The sequence below is a fragment of the Staurois parvus genome, unplaced genomic scaffold (genome assembly GCF_062004578.1).
Source record: "Staurois parvus isolate SC_StPar_1 unplaced genomic scaffold, SC_StPar_1.0 ptg001718l, whole genome shotgun sequence".
NCBI lineage: Eukaryota > Metazoa > Chordata > Amphibia > Anura > Ranidae > Staurois > Staurois parvus.
Window position 1 is genome coordinate 10,287 of NW_028319514.1, and position 13,418 is coordinate 23,704.

The 13,418-nt window shown below is 48.3% G+C and overlaps 1 protein-coding gene across 1 annotated transcript in view; it reads left to right on the plus strand.

Moving 5' to 3' along the window:
• The first annotated feature begins 2,492 nt into the window (after positions 1–2,492).
• LOC149434658 (transcriptional enhancer factor TEF-1) overlaps positions 2,493–13,418 on the plus strand; it is a 69,617-nt gene continuing 58,691 nt past the window's right edge. Inside the window, exons 1-3 of the mRNA XM_089663549.1 lie at positions 2,493–3,381; positions 9,937–9,983; positions 13,199–13,260. Of these exons, the coding sequence (XP_089519675.1) occupies positions 3,226–3,381; positions 9,937–9,983; positions 13,199–13,260 (265 nt within the window). The 5' untranslated portion in view covers positions 2,493–3,225. The remainder of the gene's footprint in view (positions 3,382–9,936; positions 9,984–13,198; positions 13,261–13,418) is intronic.

Genomic DNA, 13,418 nt, shown 5'->3' on the forward strand with positions numbered 1-13,418 from the left:
CAGTTCCTTGCTCTATGCTGTGCAGGGTGTGACATCAGATCCCTGCCTTCTGGATGGTCTCAGATGTCATTCTCGCCGAGGTAGTGGGAGACTGGGCAAAAGATTAGTTTTAGGGTGAAGGCCCACTTTAAGATATATCTATATATTTATAACTTTTATTATTATTTTGTTTTCTCTCAAAGGATAGGTACAGGAACTCCCCCTTTTAAGTCACCTCTTGTCTCCGCCCCCTACCCACCACCGAGCACCGGCCCTTGGTTCCACCCCCTACCCACCAACGAGCACCGGCCCTTGGTTCCACCCGCTACCCACCAACGAGCACCGGCCCTTGGTTCCACCCGCTACCCACCAACGAGCACCGGCCCTTGGTTCCACCCCCTACCCACCAACGAGCACCGGCCCCTGGTTCCACCCCCTACCCACCAACGAGCACCGGCCCTTGGTTCCACCCCCTACCCACCAATGAGCACCGGCCCTTGGTTTCACCCCCTACCCACCAACGAGCACCGGCCCTTGGTTCCACCCCCTACCCACCAACGAGCACCGGCCCTTGGTTCCACCCGCTACCCACCAACGAGCACCGGCCCTTGGTTCCACCCCCTACCCACCAACGAGCACCGGCCCCTGGTTCCACCCCCTACCCACCAACGAGCACCGGCCCTTGGTTCCACCCCCTACCCACCAATGAGCACCGGCCCTTGGTTTCACCCCCTACCCACCAACGAGCACCGGCCCTTGGTTCCACCCCCTACCCACCAACGAGCACCGGCCCTTGGTTCCACCCCCTACCCACCAACGAGCATCGGCCCTTGGTTCCACCCCCTACCCACCAACGAGCACCGGCCCTTGGTTCCACCCCCTACCCACCAACGAGCATCGGCCCTTGGTTCCACCCCCTACCCACCAACGAGCATCGGCCCTTGGTTCCACCCCCTACCCACCAACGAGCACCGGCCCTTGGTTCCACCCCCTACCCACCAACGAGCACCGGCCCTTGGTTCCACCCCCTACCCACCAACGAGCATCGGCCCTTGGTTCCACCCCCTACCCACCAACGAACACCGGCCCTTGGTTCCACCCCCTACCCACCAACGAGCACCGGCCCTTGGTTCCACCCCCTACCCACCAACGAGCACCGGCCCTTGGTTCCACCCCCTACCCACCAACGAGCACCGGCCCTTGGTTCCACCCCTTACCCACCAACGAGCACCGGGCTTGTTTCCACCCCCTACCCACCAACGAGCACCAGGCCTTGTTTCCACCCCCTACCCACCAACGAGCACCGGCCCTTGGTTCCACCCCCTACCCACCAACGAGCACCGGCCCTTGGTTTCACCCCCTACCCACCAACGAGCACCGGCCCTTGGTTTCACCCCCTACCCACCAACGAGCACCGGCCCTTGGTTTCACCCCCTACCCACCAACGAGCACCGGCCCTTGGTTCCACCCCCTACCCACCAACGAGCACCGGCCCTTGGTTCCACCCCCTACCCACCAACGAGCACCGGCCCTTGGTTCCACCCCCTACCCACCAACGAGCACCAGCCCTTGGTTCCACCCCCTACCCACCAACGAGCACCGGCCCTTGGTTCCACCCCCTACCCACCAACGAGCACCGGCCCTTGGTTCCACCCCCTACCCACCAACGAGCATCGGCCCTTGGTTCCACCCCCTACCTACCAACGAGCACCGGCCCTTGGTTCCACCCCCTACCTACCAACGAGCACCGGCCCTTGGTTCCACCCCCTACCCACCAACGAGCACCGGCCCTTGGTTCCACCCCCTACCCACCAACGACCACCTCCCAGTACTGCCCCTTTTAGGGAGTACAGAACCAAGTATCATTTTGCATTCCCCCCAGCCTCAATAGACCCCCCTTCCCACAGCAAAAGCCCCCAGCAACAAAAGATCCACCCCAGCATTAACAGACCGCCACCAGCAACAACAGATCTCCCAGCAGCCAATAGACCCTCCAATATCAAATAAAGACCCCTCCCTCAACAGTGGACCCTCCCAGAAGCAACAATAGATCCTCCAGCATACCGCGGCACCCCTTGCCATTAGATACATTCAATGCTGAAGGTGCCGGAACTGCGTTTCTCCACGTTCCGTCACCAGCAACAACAGAGCTCCCAACAGCCAGCACCAACAGACCCTCCAATATCAAATAACAAAGACCCCTCCCTCAACAGTGGACCCTCCCAGAAGCAACAATAGATCCTGTGGCATACCTTGCCATTAGATACATTCAGTGCTGAAGGTGCCGGAACTGCGTTTCTCCACGTTCCGCCACCAGCAACAACAGAGCTCCCAACAGCCAGCGCCAACAGACCCCCCAATATCAAATAACAAAGACCCCTCCCTCAAAAGTAGACCCTTCCTAGCAGCAACAATAGATCCTCCAGCATACCGCGGCACACCTTGCCGGAACTGCGTTTCTCCACGTTCCCGCTGTAAAAAAAAAGATATATATATATATATATATCATTTTTTTTTTCTTAATCGGTCAATTCCCCCATTCTCGCTAACAAGTGGATTGAGGGATCTCTACTGCCTGTTGTATTCAGGCAGCCACAGAACCCCCGGCTCCTTGCATACCAAACAGTGACTCCATCTGATTGGATTCATTCATTGTTTGGGCGATAATTTTCCACCTGGCTCGATTTTTAAAATCGACTTTTGAGCTGCTTGGTGCCGACAGGATGGCCAATGGCTTGAGTTATGTCAGGTTCAGCAGGGACTGGCTACAATTTGAGCCAAGTTGCTCGGCTTTAGTGGAAGTGATTTATAAGGGAGATACTATTATCAGCTATGAAGATCTTCCCCTACTTCAATGAAGAGAGATCAATGAAATTTGGGTGGTATAGGAATAGATAAGTTTCTCCTGCCACCACGGCAAATACGGTTTTCAAATCAAATATTCGCAAGCGAAACGTCCCTGTAAGCGCTTTGCGACTTTAGCTGGGTGATTGGGTCACGAGTTCCATTTTTTTTTTTTTTTGGCCTGATGCCCCAGTGATGTGTCTAGGGAAGTGTTGTGTCCCCGGTGCATGTAGGTGTCCCGTACCACGATGACACGATCTGAGAGTGGGGCACTACAGTAAGCTGCCAATAGGTCAGGACCCCCCCCCCACACAGCTGCATGTTTTTTGCTTTTCTTTTGTTTAATATCCACGCTTGTAGCTGCGCAAAAACCCGACTGTCTGCACAGAATTCAGTAACTGCATGCTAACTGTTATATTAAAGGATCAAACCGCCAAGGACAAAGCACTGCAGCACATGGCGGCCATGTCCTCCGCTCAGATTGTATCCGCCACTGCCATTCACAACAAGCTGGGCCTTCCAGGGATTCCTCGCCCGGCCTTTCCTGCTGCACCCGGGGTAAGTGTCCGCTCAGGGCTTTCTGTCATGGTTTCATGGTTAACTAGGTGGAAAAAAAGAAAAGACCAACGTCCATCCTCCCAAAATCTTCAGCAGTTTTGGTGTAGTGCAAGGGTAGGCAACCTGCGGCTCTCCAGCTGTTGTGGAACTACATTTCCCATGAGGCATTGCAAAGATTACAAAACTGACAGTTACAGCTACGACATGCAGAGGCATGATGGAACTTGTAGTCCTGCGGCTCTCAGGTTGCCTACCCCTGGTGTAGTGGAAGGTCAGACTGCAGTATGATGTGACTGCGGCCATATTTACTTTTAAAGGGGAAAAAAAAAAATCTTTCCTGTTCCAATAAAATAGTCTAGATCCAAGGGTCTCCAAACTACGAACTGTTGGCCAAATCTGGCCTGTTGCAAGATTTTATGCGGCCCTCGGATGTAAGAGGGGATCTTGATGTAAGAGGGGATCTTGATGTAAGAGGGGATCTTGATGTAAGAGGGGACCTTGATGTAAGAGGGGATCCTGATGTAAGGGGGGGTTCTGATGTATAGGGGGGCTCCAATGGGAGCTCTGATGGGCTCAGGTTTATTTGGAATTTCTTTGCTTCGTTTACTGATGTTTTTTTTTTCTGTGCTCTAAATCATAGCATGCTGATCACAAAAAAAAAAAACTCTTAAGTAAAACTTATGCAGGCCATAGATGGGTCAAAAACCGGGCGTTTTTAAAAAAAAACAAAAAACAAAAAATCGGTCGTTCGATCGCCCGTTACCAAAAACGGTAAAAAAAATCGGCCGATTTTCGTCCCGTCTACGGCCGGCATTTAATTACTTCTGTCCCTTGCAGAGAGCTCCGCTATTATATTTGACATGAAAAAGTATTGTGGTTGCAACAATGTATCCATTTGTATCCATTTCGGATACAGATGTTTTTATTCGGATAAAAAATAGATACATTGTTGCAACCGCAAGACTTTTCATGTAAAATATAGTAGCGGACTGGAATTCTTCTTCTTCTTTTTCTTCTTCTTTTTATTTTCTTCTTCTTTTTCTTCTTCTTCTTTTTGCAGGTCACGGCTCATGCACAGATTTTTTTATCGGTAAAACGATCGACCGATTTGCCCATAATTGCCGGAAAAATCGGCCGATCGTCAAAATCAGCCGCAAATTTTCCAACTTGACCGATAAAAATAATGTGCCAAAACCCCGAAAACCGGCCGACCAATTAACCCTCTAACGGTGCAAAAATCGCCAGATTTTCGACCCATCTATGGCCTGCACTACTCTTAAATTTGAGCTGTTCGTTTATAAAACTGATTATTTTCGGCCCCTGGATATTTATAAAATATACAGCGTGACCCTCATACTGAAATGTTTGGAGACCCCCTGCTCTAGATGAAAATATCACCATACTGGGCTTTAATGTTTTGGTAGGACAGGTCATAACTTTGAAATATAAAAGGTGCAATGCTAAAGTAATGAATGAATCAAATGAAATTCTTCTAAAAAAAAGTGCATATACATTAAAAAATATTTTATTTTTTATTATTTATTTTTTTTCAGGTACTTATATAGCGCCGTCAATTTACGCCGCGCTTTACATATTCACATCAGTCCCTAACCCTCAAGGGGTGTACAATCTAAGGTCCCTAACTCACATTCATACATACACATACTAAGGACAATTTAGACAGGAGACAATTCACCTACCAGCATGTCATTGGAGTGTGGGAGGAAACCGGAGTACCCGGAGGAATCCCACGCAGGCACAGGGAGCACATGCGAACTCCAGGCAGGTGGGGTTGTGGCTGGGATTCAACCAACGACCCGAGGGTGGGAGGAAACCGGAGTACCCGGAGGAAACCCACGCAGGCACAGGGAGCACATGCGAGCTCCAGGCAGGTGGCGCCGTGGCTGGGATTCAAACCAACGACCCGAGTACTGCCAGGCGTTTGGAGACCCCAATTGTAGAACGTCAGGGTGCCAAGTCAGGAAAGCAATCAGTGATCTTGATGCTGTCATCCTAGAGACACAAGAAGTATATAGTACATTCACATCAGTCCCTAACCCTCAAGGGGCGTACAATCTAAGGCCCTTAACTCACATACATACACATACTAGGGTGGACTGACCATTTGGAAACTCAGGCACTGCCCGAGGGCCCGGGGTCAGTAGGGGGCCCCATGAGGTGCCCCTGGTACCTTTTTCATAGGCTTTTTTGAGTTTGGGAAAGGACACAGGGTCCCCATGATTCCCTATTGCCCGGGGGCCCCATGAGTTGTCAGTCCGCCCCTGCTAGGGCCAATTTAGACAGGAGCCAATTCACCTAACAGCATGTCTTTGGAGTGTGGGAGGAAACTGGAGTACCCGGAGGAAACCCACACAGGCACAGGGAGAACATGCAAACTCCAGGCAGGTGGTGCTGTGGCTGGGATTCGAACCAATGACCCAAATACTGCCAGGCGGAAGTGCTAACCATTTAGCCACTGTACTTATTGATTATTATTGATTTATGTATATGCACATGTTTTAGAACACATGCACATGCACATGTATTTCATTTGATTCACTCATCACTGCAGCACTGCGCCTTTTATATTTCATTCACTAGTGAGGATACCAAGGGCGGTCCTTTAGTGCCAGCAGCTTATACCTTTCTACACACCCATAGAAAAGTAATTTACCTAATCTTTACATGGAGCATGGATATGTTTCTCATGTTATATAGCATAATTATAACTATACAGTACTTGCAACGGCACCAATAGACACTTAATTCTGTAGATCCAATCGAAAATAAAAAGTCACCATCGCTTAAGAATTAAAAAAAAAAAAAAAAAATGGGGGGAGGGGTGACGATTGTCACATATATAGCAAGACCCTCACTGGGTCTTGGACCCAGTGAGGGTCTTGGAGGTCACTGGGTCCCTTGGAGGTCTCACTTGGAGGTCTCACTGGGTCCCTTCTACAAGGCAGCATGGTGACCAACGTCATTGTGTCGTCTTGAAGAAGGGACCTTTCGAAACTCTGAAACATCAACTTGCTATACAGTACATGTGGTCTATTCAGGAATTATAACCACGGAGACAGCTATTTTTACTCTGTTTGCTCTACAAGGTGCAATATTCCCCTATAGATACACTCTAATTACATAGGATGACAGCTTGGTCAGTGCCGGGCCGGCACTTTTCATTCAAATTAACATGCAGACCATTATGGGTTAGACTAGATCACGGGTGTCAAAGTGGCGGCCCTCCAGCTGTTGCCAAACTACAAGTCCCATGAGGCATTGCAAGATTGACAGTTACGAGCATGACTCCCAAAGGCAAAGCCATGATGGGACTTGTAGTTTAGCAACTACTGGAGGGCCGACCAGTTTTGCAGCCCTGGACCAGATGGATGTCTTTTTTTTCCAACCTGACTAACTGTGTAAGACCAAGCTGTCCAGAAAAAAGTGGTATGGTTAGTGACAAACTGCCAGGAGTGGGGGTTGGATCGTCACATATATAGCAAGACCGTTTGGAGGTCTCACAGGATCCCTTCTACAAGGCAGCATGGTGACCAACGTCATTGTGTCGTCTTGAAGAAGGGACCTTTCGAAACTCTGAAACATCAACTTGCTATACGGTACATGTGGTCTGTTCACATTAGTACTGGTCAGGAATTATAACCACGGAGACAGCTATTTTTACTCTCCGTTTTCTCTACAAGGTGCAATATTCCCCAATAGATACACTCTAATTACATAGGATAATGACAGCTTGGTCAGTGCTTGGCCGGCACTGTTCATTCAAATTAACATGCAGACCATTATGGGTTAGATTAGGTCACGGGTGTCAAACTGGTGGCCCTCCAGCTGTTGCCAAACTACAAGTCCCATGAGGCATTGCAAGATTGACAGTTACGAGCATGACTCCCAAAAGCAAAGCCACGATGGGACTTGTAGTTTTTCAACAGCTGGAGGGTCGCCAGTTTGACACCCCTGGACCAGATGTATGTCTTTTTTTTTTTTCCAAGTTGACTAAGGCTGGCCAAACACTACAATTTTCTGTCCAATTTCTGCCCAATTTCCTTTAAATTTACCTTCAACTATGTAGTGCAAGAGCCGGCCTATTTGGATACAATTGAAAGTGTTGTTAGGTTTGCCATCCTATTATATGGTTTTTGGTAAATCTAAACCAAAAATCTCAAGAAAATTTGTATAATGTATGGCCAGCCTAACTGTGTAAGACCAAGCTGTCCAGAAAAAAGTGGTATGGTTAGGGACAAACTGCCAGGAGTGCTTACAGTGGTCACCTTTTAAGGGCCATTTAAAACTGCTCAACCATCTCTGATGGAGTCAAGTCTTATCCTGTTGGTTTTTCTGCATGCCCCTCCATGACATGTATCAATTGCAAACTGTTATCAGAATTAATGACTGTGGTACTTAAAATCAATCTGCTTTGCCACCCAAATATTTTAAAGTGAAAGTCCTGCCTAAGAAGAGACACCTCTGTGTGTCCCTCAGAATCTGGTTTTACTCTACTCACTGTGTGCTCCCAGACTGGACTTTATTTTAAAAGTTTTTCAGTGGCAAAGACCGTATATTCAGATATGCACACCAGCCTTTCAAAGCTATAGTTCCTCCAGACGTTGCTATAAGTTCCTTGAGCAGAATTGATACCTATCTATAATGGGTGGGAGGGGGGTCTTCCACTGACCACCAATAAAAAAGGGTCGTGCTTCCACTGACCACCATTAAAAGAGGGTCATCCTTCTACTGACCACCATTAAAAGAGGGTTATTCTTTCATTAACCACAATTGAACACATTGTCAGAGGGTCCATCTTCCACTGACTACCAATAAAAAACGGTTGTCTTTCTACTGACCACCATTAAAAGAGGGTTATTCTTTAATTGGCCACAATTGTACGCATTGTCAGAGGGTCCCTCTTCCACTGACTACTAATAAAAGGGGGTCGTCCTACTGACCACCATTAAAAGAGGGTTATTCTTTCTTTAACCACAATTGTACATATTGTCAGAGGGTCCCTCTTCCATTGTCTACCAATAAAAAAGAGTCGTCCTTCTACTGACCACCATTGAAAGAGGGTTATTCTTTCATTAGCCACAATTGTACGCATGGTCAGAGGGTCCCTCTTCCATTGTCTACCAATAAAAAAGGGTCGTCCTTCTACTGACCACCATTAAAAGAGGGTTATTCTTTAATTGGCCACAATTGTACGCATTGTCAGAGGGTCCAACTTCCATTGACTACCAATAAAAAAGGGTCACCTTCTACTGACCACTATTAAAAGAGGGTTAGTCTTTCATTAGCCACAATTGTACGCATCGTCAGAGGGTCCCTCTTCCACTGACTACCAATAGAAAGGGTTGTCCTTCTACTGACCACCATTGAAAGAGGGTTATTCTTTAATTGGCCACAATTGTACGCATTGTCAGAGGGTCCAACTTCCATTGACTACCAATAAAAAAGGGTCACCTTCTACTGACCACTATTAAAAGAGGGTTAGTCTTTCATTAGCCACAATTGTACGCATCGTCAGAGGGTCCCTCTTCCACTGACTACCAATAAAAAGGGTTGTCCTTCTACTGACCACCATTGAAAGAGGGTTATTCTTTCTTTAACCACAATTGTACGCATTGTCAGAGGGTCCCTCTTCCACTGACTACCAATAAAAAGGGGCGTCCTTCTACTGACCACCATTAAAAGAGGGTTATTCTTTCTTTAACCACAATTGTACGCATTGTCAGAGGGTCCCTCTTCCACTGACTACCAATAAAAAAGGGGCGTCCTTCTACTGACCACCATTAAAAGGGGGTTATTCTTTCATTAGCCACAATTGTATGCATCGTCAGAGGGTCCTTCTTCCACTGACTACCAATAAAAAAAGGGTCGTCCTTCTACTGACCACCATTACAAGACGGTTATTCTTTCATTAGCCACAATTGTACGCATTGTCAGAGGGTCCCTCTTCCATTGACTACCAATAAAAGAGCATCTTCCTTCCATTGACCACCAATAAAAGAGGATCCTTCTTCCACTGACCACCAATAAAATGGGGTCCTTCTTCCCCTGACTAAAAATAAAACAGGGTCCCTCTTCCACTGACCACCAATAGGAGGGTCCTTTTCCCACTTGCCACCAATGTCAGATGGTGTTTTTTCCATTGACTACCATGTTACTGGGCACCTCTTAATTGAAAACCAATGAGAGGCAACAACATCATTTCACGGTGTTTCTTTAATGGCCATTATTATAATTTGTTATATTTTATAATTATTAATGAATAATGGTGTCACATAGAAGAGCTATGGGTGTCAAGTTGGCTAATCGCATCACATTCCTTATTCTTTTATTAATTTTTTAGGGATCACCTTACTGTCCACAATAATGTACTGTGAGCTGTAGTATTACTAGCAGGGGTTCCTTGAGACCTAAAAAGTTATTTTTAGGGATCCTTTGTGATAAAGAAGGTTTAAAAGGCTGATACACGCCATCATTTTATGTATAATAAAGAAATGACCTCATTTTATATAAATTTGTTTCATTCTCTTTTCACAGTACTGGCCAGGAATGATACAGACGGGTCAGCCGGGATCCTCACAAGAGTAAGTACCGGGGAGGAGATTTGCTAAAACTGGAGCGCTCCGAATCTGGTACAGATGTACATGGGAGCCATTCAGCTTCTAACTTCAGTTTGTCCAATTTCGCTTTGACAATAAAACCTGGAAGCTGATTGGCCTCTGAGCAGAGCTGCACCAGATATGGCATGCTCCAGTTTTAGCAAATATGCTGATTTAATAGGAATGAGATGTATAATAATCTATAGCGACCGGATCTCACTTTTCATCAGTCTACTTTACAGTATGCCAGTGCTTCTCAAATAGTGGGGCTCCGTCAAGGGGGGCGCGTCGCCGTCCCCCCCCCCCCCCCTTCCGACAGAAGGGACACTAAGTACAGGGGTGGGCAGAGGGCTGCTGTCTCTTACCTGGCTCCCACGATGATCCATCCAGGAAGCGCTGCTCCTTCCGTCACTGCGGCCACTCCCTCACTCCTGCCGCTCGGCTCCGCCTCCTCACCGGTGATTGGCCGCCAGAACTGTAGCACCGGAAAGGTACACAGGCGGCCAATCATGGGCAAGGAGGCGGAGCCGAGCGGACCCGCAAAAATCGAGTGAGGGAAAAGCCGGTAAGTGTGCAGTGCAGAGGTGCTGCTGCAACCACATATGCTGGCTGCAGCAGCACCATACTGCAACAGGGGTCAGCAAGTGTCATTAGTGTCAGTGGGAGGAATAGTGCCGCATCATTGGTGTCACTGATACTAATGATGGGGCATTATTCCTCCCACTGACACCAACGATGGGGCACTATTCCTCCCACTGATACTAATGATGGGGCACTATTCCTCCCACTGACACCAATGATGGGGCACTATTCCTCCCACTGACACCAATGATGGGGCACTATTCCTCCCACTGATACCAATGATGGGGCACTATTCCACCCACTGATACCAATGATGGAGCACTATTCCTCCCACTGATACCAATGATGAGGCACTATTCCTCCCACTGATACCAATGATGAGGCACTATTCCTCCCACTGATACCAATGATGGGGCATTATTCCTCCCACTGATACCAATGATGGGGCACTATTCCTCCCACTGATACTAATGATGGAGCACTATTCCTCCCACTGATACCAATGATGGGGCACTATTCCTCCCACTGATACCAATGATGGGGCACTATTCCTCCCACTGATACCAATGATGGGGCACTATTCCTCCCACTGACACCAATGATGGGGCACTATTCCTGCCACTGACACCAATGATGAGGCACTATAGACAAATTATACTATTTACAGTCGCGCGGGGGGGGGGTGCGAAATGTTTTCTTCTTCCTAGGGGGGGCATGACAGAAAATAATTGAGAAGCACTGCAGTATGCCAACTTGTTAAAGCGGCGCTCCACCCAAAAGGGGAAGTTTCGCTTTAAGGACTGCTCCCCCGCTCCCCATTAAGGATTGGCACCTTTGGGGGGGAGTGGGTACCCGAATTTGACAGGTAACCGCTCCCACTTCCGGTCCGATTGCCTAGGCCAGGGGTGGGCAACTGTGGCCCTCCAGCTGTTTGTGAACTACAAATCCCATCATGCCTCTGCCTTTGGGAGTCATGCTTGTAACTGTCAGTTTTGCAATGCCTCATGGGACTTGTAGTTCTACAACAGCTGGAGGGCCACAGTTGCCCACCCCTGGCCTAGGCAACCGGAAGCAGAAGGTGTCCTCCCTCCCTGTAGTCTTTTGGGACACGTGACAGGTCCCAGAAGACTACAGGACCATTCATAAAGCGCAGCGCTACTCGCGCATGCGCAGTGGGTACCCGGCTGTGAAGCCGCGAGCTGTCACAGCCGGGTGCCCACATTGAAGATGCCGGCCTCCAGGAATACAGGACACCCGGTGAAATGGACTGCAGGGGACACACCACGGGACCGAGGAACTGGTAAGTAGCTGTTTTTTAAAAGTCAGCACCTACAGTTTTTGTAGCTGCTGACTTTTATTTTTTGACAGCGTGAGTGGAACTCCGCTTTAACCTCTTCTCACCTGCCACAGCCCTTTTCCCGCTGTCACAATGGTCACATGATTGGGAGCCTGACCCACTGGCTCTCAATCTTAGCTAAAGACCAGGAGCTGTCAGTGACAGCTCAGTTGCTGTGCTGGTAGCAAGCAGCAAGCACACTCTCAGCACAGAAACCTCAAATGCCATAGATGCATATGTGCGGTGTGTGGGCAATTAGGCCCCCACTGCATATAGGCAAGAGGATAAAAAAGCCCTTTGTGTAGAAAATGTGATAAAAAAGTAGTACAGCCTGCACCAATGGCCTTCTCTCCGTGTCACAAGTACTTCTATCCACATATGCAGTGTGACAGGAGTCACTTTGGGTGGGGGGGGGCCCATGGAACCCAGCTCTCTTTGGACCCCTGTCTCAGCTCTCCATATCCCTCTTATGTGTAAGTCACCCTGTGCCTGTTAGGGGTACAGGGTGATCTGTCCTAATATTGGACTGGGGGGGTTGTGGATTGTTTAATGCCATGTGGTTGCATCCCATGGTTCTATTGTGTGTCTTGCTTGGGAGCAAACTATTATGGGATGTATGTGTTTGTGTATTGGCTTGGTGGGGGGTGTCTCCAGCTCCCCTCTCTTCTGATGGGACTGTCTGCTGGTGTGTCTTGTAGTGTAGATTGCCCCGCCCTGTGTCATTATGCAGGGAGGGGGGATTTGTCCCCTGAGTGTATAAAAAGCCAGTTTGAGTTTCAAATAAAGAGTTCCCTGTTTATACAGACTGGTGTCCTCTAGTCTTGTATGGTCAGCGGTGGTGTCTGTGGTCGGTGTTCGGACGGGGAGGCGATAGTCTAACGGAAGTACACAAGTGCAGTCGGGGGCCGTTACATACAGTAAGTCAGAAAGTCAATGGGAATGCAGCTTGAAGGTAGGTCAGCTTAGGTGTGCGATCCGGATCAGCAGATAAGGCCTGATAAAAGAAAACTAACACAGTCACCACATTCATTGACAGTTAAGTGGCAAGATATTCCGGTTTTGTTCTTGGGTTTAGATCGATACAATTTAAAAGCAGAAAAAAAATCAGATCTGCATTCTATATGGAAATATTGTATCTGTTCTCCCCAATAGTTTTTAATTTTACCCCTAAATACTGACCACAAATAAATGTCCAGCTGGGTGTCCCAGTAGATGCATGACGGATATACGTGGAATTTCGCTACTTTGTTTATAACAAATGTTTCTCTGCATTGTTTTTCAGCGTCAAGCCATTTGTCCAGCAAGCATATCCCATCCAGCCCACCGTCACAGCGCCCCTAACAGGTAATATGAGCTATGGCACGCCATACATTATGCAATTTTCTTTCCGTCAACCACGGTTTGAAGGAAAGAAAATAGCTTGATTCCCCCCATCAACACAGTCAGTGCTGATGGGGGAATCCCTCCCGCAGCATTATCGTATTCTGGCAGTGGAAGGTTTC